General features: G+C 45.1%; 1 protein-coding gene across 1 annotated transcript; it reads right to left on the bottom strand.

Annotated features, from left to right (window-relative positions):
• Nucleotides 1-11,935: 11,935 nt before the first annotated feature.
• Nucleotides 11,936-12,554, bottom strand: LOC109266418 (40S ribosomal protein S8-like). The gene is given in 2 exon segments (XM_053890886.1): nt 11,936-12,148; nt 12,150-12,554. Coding segments are annotated over 2 exon segments (618 nt in total).
• Between the last annotated feature and the right edge of the window lie 6,109 nt (nt 12,555-18,663).

Below are 18,663 nucleotides of genomic sequence, written 5' to 3'. Positions count from 1 at the left end.
AGTGCCTTCCTGTCCACCACCATCTACCAACCAAGTGCAAAGCCCTGCAATGGAACAGGTAGAATGTCACACTGCTTCTGCTCCCTCCCAGCCTCCAGACTCCCTTTGATCAGAGGACTAGAGAAGCAAAGAAGCAATGGAGCAGCTGGTAAGGATGACTCCTCCACTCTGGCCACTCAAGCTGCCCTCACAGCCCGCTACATACAGCAGGGGCTGGACCCAGGACACACTAACTACCTGGAGAGGGATTTGCTAATTCTGCCAGCTATAGACTTCAAAGATCTATTTACTTCCAAGCAGAAATTAATTTCCACACTGATGGCCATGCCCCTGTGTCTTCTGTCCTCTCTTGTGCTAATTACTGGAACTCAGTGGACAATGAAAAACTTCAGTAAAGTCTTTCTGTCTGGGACTGAGTAGAACATGACCTCTATCAGAGAACAATTTCTAGACTTATGAAAATATTCAGTAACGCAAAGGGGAAGACCCCTATGGTCAAGGTGGTATACTTACTTGAAAGCCACATGTCCTCTCTGATCACAGTACAAAGCAATGGTAAAGAAAATGCAAAGAGGGGAACAAAAAGGCAGAGTCACTATGGAAACCAAAATATACCTGTGGAACAGAAGTGGAACAGAGACATCCAGTAACAAGCTAGCAGAGCTACAGGCTTGTAGAAGCAGATAGAAGCATCAGGATAGGGTGACAGGCAGTGTCTCTGCTTGAAACAGGCTGAGACAAGATTTCACACCATCCTTTCACCAAGTAAAACTTCTTGCTCCCAATTACCTGGGGCTACCATCTAACAGGACCATGGCCTAGGAATGCTATAGAAGGAAGACAGAGCTTCATGACAAGGTACAGAACCAAAGTGTCCACTGGCCTATGGCTGGGTCTGGAATGTCCCCCATGCCTCCCTGGGGCAGAAACCCGAATTTCCATTAGATATGGTCCTAGACTCAGGAGAACTGAGGGAAGCCACCTGGGTGAGCAAAGAAGGAGAGAGAAAAAATAATAAACAAAAACATCACATGCAAAGAGAGACTGCAAATCTAAATTCCAAAATAGAGGAAGGAATCTAACACTCTGAAGACAGCCAATAATATCAGAGCAGGAATTCACACCAGATGAAATTAATTTCACGGAGTAGTCTTTTAAAAGACTTCAAAATAAATGTGTTCAGAATATTCAGAGATAAGTAAAGAAATAATTTCCATTTTTAAAATGCAAAAAAAGTCTGAAACAAAAGCAGAAGTCAAACAAGACTAAAGAAAGGGAGCTTGAGCTGAGTTATCAAAGATGAAAATAGGTTTGCTAGAGGAAGGCGTTGTAACATGTTCCAGGCACAAAGACTTAAGAAAGCACATATATATTCAGTAGCTCACATTGGCTAGGTGTTGAACAGAGGGAGAGGGGATAAGAGATACACCTGAATGGGTAGATGCAGTGCTTCAAATCTGCTTGGTGACTTCTGGCTGGGCCATATCTCTTCCCCCAAATAGGTTGCTTTGATCTTCCCTGGACTCCCTTGGATGTTCCATCCTCTAGGACACTTGGTAACCATCTACATCTAAAACTGGTAAGACACAGAGAAGCTGAGACCTTGGTGCCCTGTGTTCTTGGGGAGGATGGGCACCATCACCTCTGGTCAAGCCAAGCTTCCCCATGGTGACCACTCCAGATGACCCCTCCCTTTTAACTGGGAGCTCCCAGTGTCAGATGCCCAGAGTTACTCCCAGCCCTTGTTCCCAAGCTGCAGAAGAAATTGATTTCTGGAAACCTTGTTTTGTCTTCTTGCCTGCATCCAATATCAGGACTGCTGGTTCAAGTGAATCTGGATTTTTTCCCCATTCATGCTGCAATTTTGGAAGAAAACTAATTACATGTATGTCTGTGAAGATATAAATATATGTATAATGGTGAATATCTATACAGCATGTATAAAAATGGTGCTCTTTTTGGTAAGCATTTAACATTTGCCAAATTGTTGACTCTAATGTTAAAAAGATGTCTATTATCTTATTTATGAAAAAAAACATACATTAATGGGAACTAGTACAAGACCAAGCATATTAGAGATATTTAAAGATAATTTATTGAGTTTGGCCACTACCATTTTGGAATTGAGAGCAGTTGATGCTGTGGGTTCCCTACATGCCTGCCTAAAATCATCAAATATATCTGGGTCACTTCTGTCATCTTAACACCTAGTTAAAGTTTTATTTCCTTGCTGAAGACTTCCTCACCCCTCAGCCTATGGTGATTCGAGGAAGTCTGACCCCAGCAGCCTAGCCAGTGCTATTCATCTGGCCCTTCTCCCAGAGCTTTGCAGAGATCTGTGTACATCTTCTCCTTTTAAATTACAAAAACCTTAAGGAAAGTGTAACTTTATTTTTAAAAATGAAATATCTCTTGTTTTACTCTGGCATTTTATTTTCTGATTACAAAAACGATAATCCTCAAAGAATCAAATCACTTGCTATTTTATTACCCAGAGGTAACCCCGTAAAAATTTTGGTGAATATCCTTTACTGCCTTTTGTTCTGTGCATGTGTATCTTCCTTTTCCAAAACTGTGATTATACTATACATAACATCATATTACTTCCTCTTTACCTAAAGTTATATTAGGGCATCTTTGCCAGCAAATGGAGGTCTACATCAACCCAGACACCATTATCATTCTCTTTTCACTAATAAGAGCCTGAGGCTCAGGAAGGTAAATCTCTGCCAATGTCACACGGTTACTACTGAATGCCAGACTTAGGAGTTAAACCCAAATCTCCCCATGTCCAATATCTTTTTACTTCCACAAATTCACTGAGCTAATTCTCAGTCAAAAGACCAAGAATGCCATCAACAAGGGGATTAGCAGCTCAGGGTCTTCCGGATTTACATGAGTCTGTCAGAATGCAAAAGTTTAAGAGCCAGCATGACTGCTTTGCTGGGATGCTGGGGAACCTCTTCAACTGTTCAAGTTGCCAAGAGATGTGAGAAATCAGGACCTGGGATGAGGACGTGAGGGCCTTTCCAAGCCAAGTTGGGATTTCAGTTCATGAGCAAAGCTCCTTCTGTCATTGTGAGGAGAAGAGAAAAACTCATGTGCTGTGAGGAAACTGGTACATTTGGCACCGCCTCCCTCAGGGAGCTGGAGCCACCACCATGGATTTCCCCTTATCCCAACAGTAGAAACCATGGATATGGAGTTGAGTTGGAGGCAGAGAAGCTTTGTGGGTCCAGACGATGAGGATGTAAGGCTGAGAACTAGAGCTGAGCCTAGCAAGCAGAAGCAGCTATCTATATACCTGGACATCAGAAGTGCCAGCAAAGGCCTTGTACCTCAGAATCTATCACCAGCCTTTAAAAAATGTTTATCTCTCATCTCAATACTTGACAGTAATTCTCATAATAAATATTATTGTTGATCGCATGTAAGGTGATTTTCAGATGCTAAGAACTTCACATATTCAATCCTCAAGACAACCAGAGTAAGAATTATTTTCATTCCCGCTTGACAAGGCTCAGAGAGAGATGCCCAGGGCCACACACTTGCTGTCCAAATTAGCCTCAGCACCTAATTTGCTTTTTTATCATTATTCAAGGGAGAAGCTACCCCCTCCCCTACCACCCCAGCCTTGGGTTCTGTTTCCCACTGACATGCATGGGGAGGACAGTCAAAAGTGTTGCCTCCTGACTCCACTGTGACTTAATCAGCTGGGACACACTAGGACACAGACATTATGATTGTTAATAGGTTGGCTTTTGTACTAGGAAATTGATGGGCCATTGAAGACTCAAATTCAGGGACCTCTGGCTATGCTTCCTTAGGATTTTCTATTCAGGGACCCTAAAACAGTTTTAAAAGATTGTTGTGCTTGTTGTCATTCAAGATGCTTATTAAAATTAAAATTCCAGAGCTGGAGGGGTGTCTGGTGGCTCAGTCAGTTAAGCATCTGATTCTTGATTTCTGCTTAGGTCATGATCTCACAGTTCATGAGTCCAAGCCCTGTGATGGACTGCACTGTCAGTGCAGAGCCTGCTTGGGATTCTCTCTCCCCCTCTCTCTCTGCTCCTCCCCTGTTCGTTCTCTCTCTCTCTCTCTCTCTCTCTCTCTCTCTCAAAAATAAATTAGTTAATTAAAAATTTTTTCAGAGCTGGAAGTACCCTTAAAAATCCTCCCTTTCATTTAACAAATGAGGAACTGAGCCCCAACCCACTCACTGGGAGTATTAGGGACATGCTTCTAATGTATGACACCCTCATAAAGATGAGAGTCAGAGAAACAATCTACATTGTACCAGGTCAACAGACTTTCGTCATCTATCATTGGGAGAATGGATACTGTATCTGGCAAAATGCCCTCTGATTTTCTGTCTTCACAAAACAGCACAAAACACTAATTAATCCCATGCTTGCTCTTTTCTGGAAAGAGAAACAAAAGCTCTGACAACAGTAAGAGGGAGGGCACTGTACTCAGTAACCAGGAGGGACCCAGAAGTAGACAGGATGGACAATGACTTATATCACCAGACTTCAGAGACACAGAGGAGATCCATTCTACCCCTTCGGAGAATCAGAAGTGCTTTAACCCCCAGAGATGAGTGAATTTAAGAGACTTTAGCAAGGTCATCTCTGAACCAGATGTTGGTGTCCTCACAATGGTCACCTCACAATGGTCACCAGCGCAGGCAGCTATGAGCCACCTTTAGGTGGCTGTGAAGGCAGTGCACAAAGGATGGAAGAAAAAAACTTGGCAAATGTCACTGGAGTTGTTGCTGAGAAAAATCCACATGAATTGATCACTGGTTGACAAACTTTGGAAGAGGGGATGAGGAACAGAACTATTTCGATTCAGGCTTAAGTGCATAGTGGGACTCTATTTTAATCCCTCCACTAGTGAAGATAACATGTCGTTTATGCAGCTATACTGTGGCTACACATAGGAACAGTAACACATCTATTTTTTCTAAATGACATGAGACAAGTTCCTCAGCTTAAAGGGAGGCTCTTTGGGAGATTTCTGGAGATAAGAGAAGGTATGAATTTGAAATTTGTGGTCACTAATTTAAAGAGAGTCCAATCAACGTAGTTATGATGGGGTTTTCCCCGCATCATAGATGCTCAGGTATGAGGTCACTGGAAACAAATAACTGGGTTTAACCAGATTGAGCCTATGATATGGAGGAAAAGAGGTAAGAATTTTGCAAGGGAGTGGATATGTGCTGGTCAAGGAACCAGAGCTTGGCCAGGAAGGGCCATGAGGAAAGTGAGATCAGAGAGAACACATCAGAGTCAATGGACTGGGCATCTCAGTGAGGCCACAGAGTTGCTGAAGTCAGTAGAGGGTAGAATAAATTAAGTGGAAGCCTGACCATTGAGTCCCTTATTTGGAGCCAGACCTAAGAGCAAGTAGTATGGATCATCAAGACTCAGAATGATAGAAGGCAGAGATCTCACAAGGCATTTACAGGTGGAAGTGAAGCACTGAAAGAAAAATCCATGAGGACGAAACCTTTTTAGTGGACATAATGTACTGTGCCCCCTGCAGTCTGCCTTATAGTGTGTCAGACCAGGTTGCAGCTCAAGTTACTTTCCCCTCCCCATGTGCTGAGCTGCAGGACCAAAGGCAAGATGTCCATACAATTTCTCAGTGCCCTTTAGTCATAATTGGTGGGACTAAGCCAGTGGAATGGACAAGGGCTCATTTTCCATGATAAACTCTAGGTTCTTCAGTTTCTTCATGATAAACTCTAGAAGATTCTTCAGTTTCTTCATAGCCCAATGGAAAAGTAGAATTCTACAGGGCAGAAATCAAAGGACGCCTCTTCCTTAAGTTCCATATTCCAGCAGCTATACTACAGGCTTCCTCAATGGCAACCATCACCACTGCTTACAATGACTTTGAAAGGTGGGAATAATTTGCCTTATTTTATAAATAAGGAAACTGAGACTTGGAAAGCAAGAAACTTATCCAGGATCTCATAGTTAGCAAGCGAAGGAACCCAGATTTGAACCCCAGACACTGATCCTCCCAAACCCAAACTCCCATCATCATAGCATGTGGTAAAATGGGGGTGGAGGGGAGAGAAGAGAAACTGTGGTTTCTTTGAACACAGAACACATAATTTGGGGATGTTCTCCAGTATGCTCTGCCTGAATCCACATCAAGCAGCTCTGAATGCCTGCAGTTTATGGATTATTCTTGGGCCCTTTCTGATTTGTCCTGCCACAGCGGAGGCAGAGCAGCAGCAATATTTGGTTTAAATGAATGCCAGACCAGGCTGGAGCTCAAAGAAATGCATAAAGAATATCAGTTTCACTTTCTTTCTTATGTTTAAAACAAGGCTTTTCCCCCAACAAATATTTGCTGCTGAAGACATCCTTCGTGAAGGCCCCAATCGTGATTTTGTGACTCAAGAAAACATGGGGTCCGATGAGTTTTAACCTTCACAAACCTACAAACTGCAGAGCACTGTGGCCTAAATCGTGTGAAAATTAAATACTGAGTTTGAAATCTGCCGACTATCTTTGTGGGTCCTCCTCCCTGTTTTTCAACTATCTTCAAAAAGAAGACCGGGGCGCCTGGGTGGCTCAGTCGGTTAAGCGTCCGACTTCGGCTCAGGTCACGATCTCGCGGTCCGTGAGTTCGAGCCCCGCGTCGGGCTCTGGGCTGATGGCTCGGAGCCTGGAGCCTGCTTCCGATTCTGTGTCTCCATCTCTCTCTGCCCCTCCCCCGTTCATGCTCTGTCTCTCTCTGTCTCAAAAATAAATAAACGTTAAAAAAAATTTTTAAAAAAGAAGAAATGTGATTTCAGAAGATTAATAACCATTACCTGAAGTATTTCTATGTAGAGTTTTAAGCACTAGGCTTAAATTACTTCAAGAACATTGTCTTCCTCAAAGACCATTTTGTGATTAAGGTTAAATTATTTATCAATTCTCATGCAATGCATTCGGGGATCATCTATGTCAAAGGTTTCCCCTTCCCAGCTAGGAAGACTTGCCTAGGGTGCGAAAGCAGGTCAGAGAAGCATGGAGCTGGGCAGTCAGGGCAGTCAGACATGGGATGGAGCCTGCCGGAACCCAAGCCCTGAAGGATTTATATTTTGTGGCAATAGTAGTTATTTGGAGGCTGGGTGACTTTTTGGTTTCAGATTTTTCTCGTCCTTTTTTTTTTTTGCTCTCACTGCTTGCAGAGGGGATCTGCTCTTGGGAGGAGGGTCTTCAAATGGAGGACAGATGGTGTCCATCTTATATACTGATGCTCAGGCCTGGATCATGGATTCAGGTGTGAGCCCTAGGAAGAGAGGGGCCACTGGCTGAAACCAAGCTTGAGCTCTGGGAAGTGGGGACTCCAAAGGGGCAATGCGAGGGGGAGGTTATGTGCTGGGAGGGCAATTCTGTGCCCTGTGCACAAGACTGTGGTAGAGCCAGGGACAGCACCCCTGTTGGCCTCGCTGTCCACGATCACTTGGGAACTGCAGGTGTAGCCCCACCCCTGCCAACTCTATCCTCATTCTCTCTCCCTCCCTCTGCAGCCCTGGGTAAATACAGGTTCCAAGAGAGGCAGATCTGGGACTGGAAACCAAATCCTCCTGCTGTCCTAAATTTTAAACATGAAAATCCCAACCTGAAAGTTCCTGTATTTCAAACTTTGCTGTGCAGTCAATCTCTCTCCCTCTTATCTTCTTTCATGACCGTATAGCATCTGGTGAGGCAGTGAGGATAGCAGTGGCATATAATATGCAGCCTAAGAATGGGGCTGAGGTTGGTTGAGCATTTGCACAATCCTTCTGACACTGAAGACCAGAAATGAAGTGTGGGCAACTTCCCAGAGGCCTTACCATTAGCCCAGGTGCTGAGCCTCTTCCCAGAATCCCATGCCACATGTGCTTTCCTTTGAGTCTGTACATCTACCCTGATTCCCACCTTGAATTCTAGCCTGGCTTTGGAGACACAGAGGGGGCAAGTGAGCTGGGTTATAAAGAGAGGGCACAATTTGAGCGTGCAGAGGTGGAGGTGTGGGAATTCTGAGGAAAAAGGGCAGAAGAAGGGGAATCACTGAAGTGTTAACACCTGCACCTTGAAATGAAGCTAAACCTCAATCAATGCCATGTGTCAGTACAAAACCTCTCCCAGGTTCCCACAAATTGGGGCAGTGGGTGGAGTAAGGGAGGTCCTATCCTCATCAAATATGATGGAGACTCAGGCAAGCAAAATGCCTTCTCACTTCCAAATTCTAATTTCCCTCCAAAGCCCAACTCAGTTCTCACCCTTTGGTTGCCTCAGACTGTAAGTCCATATTGGGTGTGTGTGGGGGGGAGGGGGGGGTAGTGATAATTCAAAGAGAGGAAAAGAACATGAAGAGAAGTGAAAGACAGCAAAGACATAGAGATTTCTCATTAAAGTGTAGCCTGGGCACTTCACTTCTGGGGTGTTTTCTGCTAAAACCCAGAATCTCAATCTAATTGTGGGGAAAATATCAGGCTAACCTACAGTGAGGAACAGTCTACAAAGTGCTCAACCAGTACTCCTCAAAACTGCCAAGGTCACAGAAAACAAAGGAAGACTGAGAAATTGTCCCAGATGGGATGAGACTAAAGGCACAGGGAAACTGTGTACAGTGTGGGACACTGAAGAGAAAACGGACATCAGTGGAAAAGCTGGTGACATACAAAAAAAGCCTGAAGTTTAGTCAACAATAATGTGTAACGTTAATTTCTTAGTTTTGACAAATGCCCCATGGTTATATAAGATGTTCATATCAGGGGAGACTCAGTGAAGGGTATACAAGAATGTTCTACCCTATCTTGGCAACATGCCTGTAAATCTAAAATTATTCCAAAATAAAAAGTTTATTATAAAAAAGAAGAATGTAACTTTAAAAACAAGAATGAGCCTTGAAGTTTATCTCTTGATTCCTTACGTAAGAAAGAGAGCTGTAGCCAAAGTATAGAAAGAGCCCACATCAACTGATGAGTGGTACACACACACACACACACACACACACACACACACACACACACACACACACACACAATGTAATACTACTCGGAGAAGAAAAGTAATGCAATCTTGCCATTTGCAACAACATGGATGGAACTAGAGCGTATTAAACTAAGCAAAATAAGTTTCATTCATACGTGGAATTTGAGAAACAAAACATATGAACATAGGAGAAGGAAAAATAAGATAAAAAAGAGAGAGGCAAACCATAAGAGCCTCTTAAATACAGAGACAAATTGAGGGTTGCTGAAGGAGTGTCGTGGGGGATGAGCTAGATGGGTGATAGGCATTGAGGAGGGCACTTGTTGGGATGAGCAGTGGGTGTTCTATGTAAGAGATGAATCACTGGGTTCTACTCCTGAAACCACGACTACATTGTATGTTAACTAACTTGAATTTACCAAAAAAAAAAAAAAAAAAAAAAAAAAAAAAAAAAAAAAAAAAGACTTGTGTAGGAAGGACCAGCACCATGTTTTGGAGTTCATTGACAAAGTCACATAAGCCCATGTACTGGCAAAGATATCTAAGTAGCTTAAATAAAAATTACCAAAGTATCTTACACATGAAAATTATTCGACATCTATGAGTAAACGGTGGCCTCTACGAGGTGGCATCACAGTAGCTCATGTTGATTAAAGGTTATATGCTTCAGGAACTGCCCCAAGAGCTTCAAAGGCATGACTACTTTCAAATTTCAGAATCATCCTGAGGTTGAGGCTATTAGTGTCCTCAGAAAAGGTGACTGGGTCACAGACAGTTTAAGTGACTTATTCAAGGTCTACACAGGTAGGAAGAGATGGAGCTGGGATTTGAATGAGATCAGTTGGTGCTGGAGTCATACACATTATCATGCTCTTCTGCCTCTCAAAGGGCCATCAACTTCTCCAAGGATCTGAGCCACTTCTACTTCCCAGGCTCTCAGCAATGCCCTAGGGATACAAAAAAAAAGCTAAGCAGACTGGTATTTTAGGTATTATAAGTATTCTGGAAGAGAATTAGAAATGCAACTTTGACTCACATGTTGCAAAAAGAAGAGTGAGGCTCAGAGAGGTTAAGTAATTTGCCTGAGGCCCATAATGGGGCTAGTGATGGGGAACTGGGTGGGGCCAGGACCACCACTGAATTCCCTTAGCTCCCAGCTCTCTGCACTTACCATGCTTCCAGTCTGGTTGATTACTAACATGGTCCACTCAGGTCTACCAAGCACAAGCCTGCTCTATCGTTAAGCCTCATGAAGGGAGTTCCAAGCAGGACTTGGACCTGGAGAAGAAGGCACCCATGAATGAGTGGAAGTCTGACTTGCCTCTGGAGACTGAGCTATCGTGAGCTGGGATATGAATCTCCTCAGAGACTGAAGTCCTGATGCAGTGAAATCTGTTCCTGGTGGGACCCTTATATCCCTTAGTCTACACAGATGGCCAGCCATAAGACTGCTTCCTGAATCATGGTCATTGAAAGCCTTTCCCACCCAAATAAATGAGACACTATACCCCCAATGCTGAGGGTGACTTCCCTCAGCATTTTTAGTCTTGTTCCACAAAAAGTCGGTACTGATTTCCAGAGATAAATAAGCTGAAGGTCATGAAACAATCATTCCACCATCTGATTAACATCCACGGTCAATGTCAGAAAGTCAAGGTAAGTGTGGAATGTGGGTTGGAGAGTTCTAGTATAAGGGGAGTCTGCATTATTCCACTCGGCTATTAACTACATAGCTGTAAGCTCTCCCTTTCATTCTTAGAATGCAAAAACTAAGTATAATATGAAAAAAAATTAATGTTTATTTGAGAGAGAGATTGAGAGAGAGAGTGGAGGAGGGGCAGAGAGAGAGGGAGAGAAAGAATCCCAAGCAGGCTCCAAACTGTCAGCACAGAACCCGACCGGGGGGGGGGGGGGGGGGGGGCGCGATCCCACGAATTATAAGATCATGACCTGAGCCGAAATCAAGAGTCGGACGCCTAACTGACTGAGCCACCCAGGCGCCAGAAACAAAATTTTTACAGTACTTCTGTTTTAATTACATTTGCTTATTTGCAAATGAAGTACATTTTGTATTCATCCTTGCAACCAATAAGGGCCTAGATGAATGAATGTCATTCATCCAATCATCCATTCAAAAACATTTATTTAAGCACCTGTTAAAATGCAATCGACACTGAAATGTAGGGAAAGTCAGGGTAATTAAGGCAGTTTCTGCCCTCAAGTTTACATGTAGAAGAGCTTCCAGACAAGCAGAAAAAAGAGTGTGATACAGAAAAATGAGGGCAATAATTGTTGTGTGCCCACCAGGTACAGGGGGCCTCGAAAGAGAAAAGAAACAGCTTGGCTTTGGGAGATCAGGTAGGATTTCATAGAGAATAAGACACTTGTGTCTATTTTGAAACAAGAGTGAGTTTTTTGAATGGACTAAGGGAGAAAGGGTCAATGTAACGTTGTCATTGAGGATATAAAGTAGCAAGTGCTACAGAAATACAAGAGCAAGCTGTGGAAAAACATGTGCTCACTAATCACCAGTTCATGGACAGCAGAAACTTGGAGTATACAGCTATGTGCACCAAAAAAGACCCAAGTCCCAGAGAGGACAATCAGGGCAAATACAAGGTAGGAGGCAGAGAATGACATTGCATATTTCTGGAAACACTGGTCTTGGCTGATGGAGCACCCACTGAAGTTTCTATAACGTGTCGATGCAAAGTCTGGACTATGACCCAGTTCATTGGGCAAGGGACCAGGCCACTGGGGCCCTTGTCCTCTTACCCCTGAAAGACACTGAGCCTCTCATCTGCCCTTCCCCTTTTCCTTTGACACTCTTCTCACTTTCCTTTTGTTACATTTTATTTATTTATTTATTTATTTATTTATTTATTTATTTATTTATTTAGAACAATAAACACCTTCATTACATGACCAAAGATAGAAGGGAGGAAGCTTTATTTGCCTTTCTGGGCTTTGATTTTCCTAAGATGGAGCTCGAGCTCCTTGCCTTCTAGCACACAACCATCTGCTGGGCCACACTGGCCTGGTCTTGAAGCCATGCGTGCAAGGAACTCGCCCTGCTGGAACGGCTCCTCCAGAAGACTGCTGATTTTGGCATTCTTTTTCCTTTCATCATATTTCTCCTGAATTTTCTTTGAATGTTTTTTTGTTTAAAATCCCTTCCTCCTCGGGAACCAGCTTCGTCCCCTTCTTGTGGCCCAGGAGCAGTGCACAGGGGGACCTGTACCACTGTGGGTACCAGGTGCTGTCAGTGAACACGATCCAGTTCTCCACCAGGGGCTTGGTGTGGGCCAGTCGGTTGTTGCATGCATTGTGGACGACTTCAGCAATCCTTGTTTTGTGCATACAACACTTGGAGCCCCAGGAAAAGTTTCCCAGGTCCAGCCTCAAGGCACAGTACTTACTGCCTCTCGGAACTTGAACTGCGTGTATGCGGTGGGGGCCAATCTTAGTGTTGGCAATGGGGCATCCCAGCTCGTGCTTCCTGTGGTAGAGCTTTCTCCTGCCCCCAGTCTTGGAGCTCCTGTGCCAGTTGTCCCAAGAGATGCCCATCGCTTCAACCCTGGCTACAAAACACCCTTTCATCACATTTTAATATCTGACTCTCCTCAAGTGTTTTTTTTTCTAATAATAATTTTTCCTCAGGAGAGAACACAAAGCATTCATCTCTTCACTGGCTTCTCTCTGTCAGCCTAAAGTTCCTGAGACCAAAATTTGTATGATGCTTCTGCCTCCCCACCAAGGGCACCCTCCTCGTGCAGACAAAGGGGAGGCCAGAAGTCCATCTACTCTTAGCCCTGTAACCAGTGCCCCATCTTAGGCAGCACTGGAAAATCCAGATCCCCTATTCTCCTCCGATATTGAAAACCTGGAGTCATTGAATAAGCAATCCTCTATTAGAGAAGAAAAAATTACATTCCTAGTGGCAGTCAGCAGGAGGCAGGGGCTCTTCCAGCTTAATGACTTGCAAATCAAAAGCATGAAAACCAGAGTGCACCTTTTGAACCTCTTTCCCATTCAGCCTCGATGTCCTCATAATTTTCTCCCATAGCGTTCCTGTTATTTTTGCTACCAGAGCAATAACCTTCCTTGTGCATTTTTAAAATGTGGGAGGAGGAGCTGTCCAGTGATCTCAAAGCATATGTTTTTGATTCTCATAAGATTATGGATACCAAAGGAATAAAAATGGAAATCACTACTGCCAAGATATGAAAGAAAGTTTGCATAGTAAAATAATTTAAACCTAACATTTGGACCCAATAAGGCAAATGGAACGTTTTTTCCATATTTTTGGAAAATGTGCATTTTCTTCACATTAAGTGGTACCAATAAAAAATAATGATTCTCACTCAGTTTATTTCTATAAATTAGATTGGCTTATAGTTTTCCAGGACATGGTTTTGTATCAAGCTATATGGCAAACACCTGGGCATAAAATCCGCTCCACTGTTTGTTTCCATGTGGGAGAAACAGGTCGCCATGCCTCTCTTCTAAATCTAGAGCAAAGGTCAGCTCAAGCCAGTTAGTATATTTAGTCCTCTCTAGCTGCCGAGAATGTGTTACATCAACAACTTGTGGAGGTCCACGAGCAAAGCCAGGAAGTTCCTCCCAGAGACACAGGGCGACCATTTCCCGGTTAGAAACCGGGGGATTCTGCAATACATGCTGGTAAGCACGTTTGACTCATCCTGGAGTCAGATAAAGAAACAGAGAAGACCGAATAAACAAGAAAGGATTCAAAAACACTCCCAGGTGGAATCCACGCAGGACCACCCTAATCTAGGGGAATGAGAGCATAGCCATGTAAATGCTAAAGAAATGGGAGGGGGGAGGAAGATGCGCCTGGGGGGAGGGGGGGCTCCGTCAGTTAAGTGTCTGACTCTTGATTTAGGCTCAGGTCATGATCTCACGGTTCATGAGTTCAAGCCCCATGTTAGGTTCTGTGCTGACAGTGCGGAGCCTGCTTGGGATCCTCTGTCTCCCTCTCTCTCTGCCCCTCCCCTGCTCGCTCTCTCTCTCTCTCTGTGTCTCTCTTTCTCAAAAAATAAACTAAAAAAAAAGATTTTTTTTAATGCTAAAGAAATGGTGGGTGGATGGGGATGAGGAGATGGGGAAAGGAGACAGAAGAAAGAGAGGGGAGAGAAGAGATGGCAGAGAGGGAAGAGATTAAAGTAGATGTTCGATCTGGAGCTCATGTTGTCTAAAAACAAGAGTGTTAACACAGAAGATCTTCCTGCAGTGGCAAGGCTGTGAGGGACCTGAACTCGGGCTGAAATGGTGGGTTGAGCACCGAGTCAGGACCAGCAGTGAGGCTTCGGAGCCCACGAGGCTTCAAGCCCTGCGGCTCCTGGATGCAATCTACAGCCGCTGAGAACCCCCTTTTCTCGCGATCGCATGTGACAAATTCCTTTCTTCCCCATCTCTCAGGCCTGTTGGAAAGCTCAAAGAGAGATGAATGCGAATGAACTGTGATCACTGTAAAATATTCCACACATGGAGTGTATACGGTGGAAAGAGTGGAAGGTGGTGAATTATTTATTATTCTCTGGCTCGAGTGTCAGCTGTTTGTAAGCCTTCATGTCCCCCAGCAGCTGAGGCACTATCCACTGAGATTTAAATAAAATTGCCTTGAATCCCTGGCCCACAAACGGTAGGAAACCAAGGCATCCTTTCCAACATCCCAGAGGATTCTTAGGGGGGCAATTGTGTCCTCGTTCCCTCCTCACTCCAATCTCCCACTCTTGCTGGGTTTTCAATCCCTTCAGTTTTTATCTCCTGCAGGTGTTGGACTGTTTTTGTTCATCAGTGGGGCCAGCCTAAGTTCCAGCATTTCCCCCACAGCACTATGGACACTGGACTGGGCAGACAGAGATGTTCATGAGGATCTGGAGATACAAGGTAGTGTTGTATGTACTATATACAACGCAGAGAACAACCTAAAACTCAATGCCAGGGATTCCTTTGTTAACTGTCCCTGGCTCCTCTGGACACTGGAGACACCTCGCTGGCCACCTGCGCACACAGAGCCCCAGCCCACTGCCACCCAGGTGATTTCTCTTTCCCTCTCTCATCTCTCTCATCAGGCTACCAGCCCCCCCAGTTCTGTCCACTCTTCTACCTGTCCCTCTCATCTGGGTCTAGTGCAGGAGAATCAACTCAGGCTACACAGTAGACTCTCCTGGGAACAGGGTGGGGGAGGGACGGTGTTTAAAAATAGTGACGCCCAGACTCTACCCCAGGCCATTACGTCAGAGGCTCTGGAGCTGGGGCAGAAGCACACATACTTTTCCAAAGCTCCTAATGTGCAAGCACAGTTGAAAACCACCTCCAGTCTAATGCATGTCCTAGGGCGAGCTCACCTTTTGTACTCAAAAAAGCCATCAAGGTATTTCACCAAACAAAAGACAATTCTCTCCCTGAGAGAATTACTGCCAAGTTTTTAACTGGACATTATTTTTTACCTGCCACAAATATTATCTTTAGAAATTTGCCAACAATCCACACTTCATTATCCAGGAGTCAGGATCTTCCCCCAACATGAACATTTCTGGATGAGTCCCTGGTTCTCCTTGTCCTGGCTCATTTTCCCGGGTCACAAAATAGCAGAGAAGAAACCAAGGAATCCATACAAAGAGGAACCTGGTTTCATTGCTGAGAGACTTTATGGCAGATGGCAATTTAAAACTAAAATGGAAAGCTGACGGTATTTTGGAATCATGTGTACAGAAACATTCTCAACCTTTGTGAGAAAAGGGGAAAAAAAAAAGGCGGCCCCATGGCAGTGTTTTGCTTTAAAAACAAACACAAAAGATTTTTGTTTTCTGAATATTTCAGAAAACTTAGATTTTACGGAATAGTGCCATATATATCCTACCCTTCAGGTCTCCTAACAACCACGTAAAGAAGGGAAACAGAGCAGGAATTATTCATTTTTTTAGCAGAATGAATTTATACTCAGAGTCACACTGCTAGGACATGGGAGAGCTGTTGCTTACAACGTAGCCCTTATCTGAGTCTGTTCTGGCACCTGTAACAAGGTACCATAAACTGGATGGTGTGTACACAGAAATTTACTCCTCACACCTCTGGAGGCTGCAAGTCCGAGATCAGAATGCCAGCATAGTTGAGTTCTGAGGACAGTCTCCTCCAGGTTGTAGATGGCCACCGTCTCATAGCTCCATAGCTCATATGGGGTAAAGGGTTCCAACATAAGAATTTGGGGGGATGGGCCACATTCAGTCCATACCAAGCCTCTTACTCCAATTTAGACACCCTTTCTACCTCATCGTCCTTTTTGTCACCTTGCTACCAGTGAATCTCTCTCTATGCCTGGAGTGTGCATGCAGGTGCACACACACACACACACACACACACACACAGCTGCCATCACAGGCTGGGAGGTCACATTCCATGTATGCATGCCTCCTGAACAAGGGTTGATCAATGAAGAACATCAAATGCCCAGGAACATCTGACTTCTGTTTGTAAGATGGGAGACAAGAAAGTATGTGTGGCACCTGTGACCCACTAACAGAGCCCTTTCCTTCCCATTTCCCCTTCTGTCCCCTGCTGTGCCCTCATGCATTCCCCTTTGAGACACTGCGTATCTTCTCTCAGGAGAGGAGCTGAGGTCAGGCCCTACCTCTGTCTGAACAAGTCTGTGTCACCTGTCCCTGAGGGGAAGCATTTTAGACTCTGTCTTTGTTGGGGTAAAGAATGGTAATTCATAACCTTCTAGGAGTAGGCCTCACACAGAGCTCCAGGAATGTTTGTTAACTGACTGATTCTGGAAGGGCTCAGTGGAGGTCTGGCTCATCTCCTGGCCTTCAGACAGGCAGGACCTGTGAGGAGGCAGACAGCAGATGGGAGAGACTGTGGGATGGCAAGTCTTGCTGGGGTGGCCACCTCCCCCACCTGTGCACAAATCAGTCCCTGTGTCCTTCTGTAGGGTGTTCCAAGACTTGTCCAGGAGCAGAGATATCCCACTCCCTATGGATAAGGGAAACTGAGTCCCACTCCTTTTATTTTTTTTAATGTTTATTTATTTTTGAGAGACAGAGCATGACCAGGGGAAGGGTGGGGGGGAGAGGGAGACAGAATCCCAAGAGGGCTCCACTGTCAGCACCCATGTGGGGCTCAAACCCACAAACCCATGAGGCCATGACCTGAACGAAGTCAGATGCTCAACCAACTGAGCCGCTCAGGTGCCCCCCACCATCCCTGCTCCTTTTAAAGCAGAGCTGCCTCCATGAAGCTAAGTGTTCTTGGGGCTGCTGAGCCAAAGAGGGGACGCTGAGGTATCAGTCTCCTATCCAATTCCTGTGGAATGTTTGTGATTTTGAATAATTTCTACAAGGCCCTTCAGCTCCAGGCACTGCAGACAACCCTGGGTGAGAAAGAAGAGGACGATGAGATGTCCTAAAAATGCCTCTAAAAACCCCTTGCTTGACAGGACCTATATCACCACCTATTGCCGGGAACATAGTAAAATCCCCCCACCTCCGCCCTCCCATCCTCCCCCTTGTGCTCTCTGAGACGCAGGCTTGGGGACTAAACACATATGGGTCTAGTTGGTCGATCTGTTGTCCTCCAAGGTCGTAAATTCAGACGGTCACAAATCAGCTTCAGGGAAACTTCAGCCCCAGACACGCACGCGCTCACATTCGGGTCCAGGCATCCAGGCTGAAATATGGGCGCATGTGTTCCCTTCTGCATCGCGGGCCTGCCGGAGATGCCACCCTGTCAGACATGGTTTATGGAGCGGCCAGGAGGCCAGAACACAGTGGCCAGCTACCACCCCAGCCAAGGCGCCCCGAGGCTTTGATCTCCTGCTGCAAGCCCCCGGCATCAGGAGGCTTGGCCAGTCATTCCTGCACAGGCCTGAAATGCAGCTCTCCAAAGTCCCCGGGGGGCTCTGGGTTTCTCCTGCACCCCGCCATGGCATTGTTAGTGCAGACACTCTTCTTCCCCTAGTAACTCTTTGTGACATCCCATTGTCACCAGCTACACACAGAGCACCCCTGGTCCTTTTCCTTTCCTGGTGCTGACAGCTGACACACAGCCCACTCACATTTTGCATGAAAATGCTCCTTCTTCGAGGCCCTTCTCCAAGAATCTGAGCTTGAATGCAGGCAGGACATTAACTCAGAGCAAGTTTCAAACACTGGGTTTTCTGAGTCCTAGGAGGTAGCCTGGCCTAGTCAACCAGGAACAAATTTACACCTGTCTCCAAAGTTTGTGCTATTATAATGCTTTCCTGATCCAAGGTTAAGTCCAAAGGCGAGACTCACTTGGGAAAAGCACCCAGCATGAGCCTGGAGCTCTCCCGCTGCCCCAGCAAGGCTCTGCAACCTACAGTGTGCGGGGAATTCACGGCAAAGATTTAAAAGAAACCGACTGATGTCTGGGTCCCCTTCCCAGGTGCGGATGCTTAATTAGTCAGAGGCACAGAGATTTTCAGAGCTCTTCAAGGTGCTTCTCCATGTACAGCTGAGGCTGAGAACAACTGAGTGGAGAGAGTGTCACTTATCCCTAGTTTCTCTTTGAGGCATTCCCCCGGCTGGGTGAAGAGACTTTGGGAGGCACCCCAGCACTCCAATTACCATTCCATCACCCCCTCTTTCATTCCCTGCCATTTACTGGGCACTCACATTGTGGGAGG

Source organism: Panthera pardus, unplaced genomic scaffold (genome assembly GCF_024362965.1).
Source record: "Panthera pardus isolate Hobbes unplaced genomic scaffold, ASM2436296v1 HiC_scaffold_26, whole genome shotgun sequence".
NCBI lineage: Eukaryota > Metazoa > Chordata > Mammalia > Carnivora > Felidae > Panthera > Panthera pardus.
This window is presented reverse-complemented; position numbering and strand designations above follow the sequence as displayed.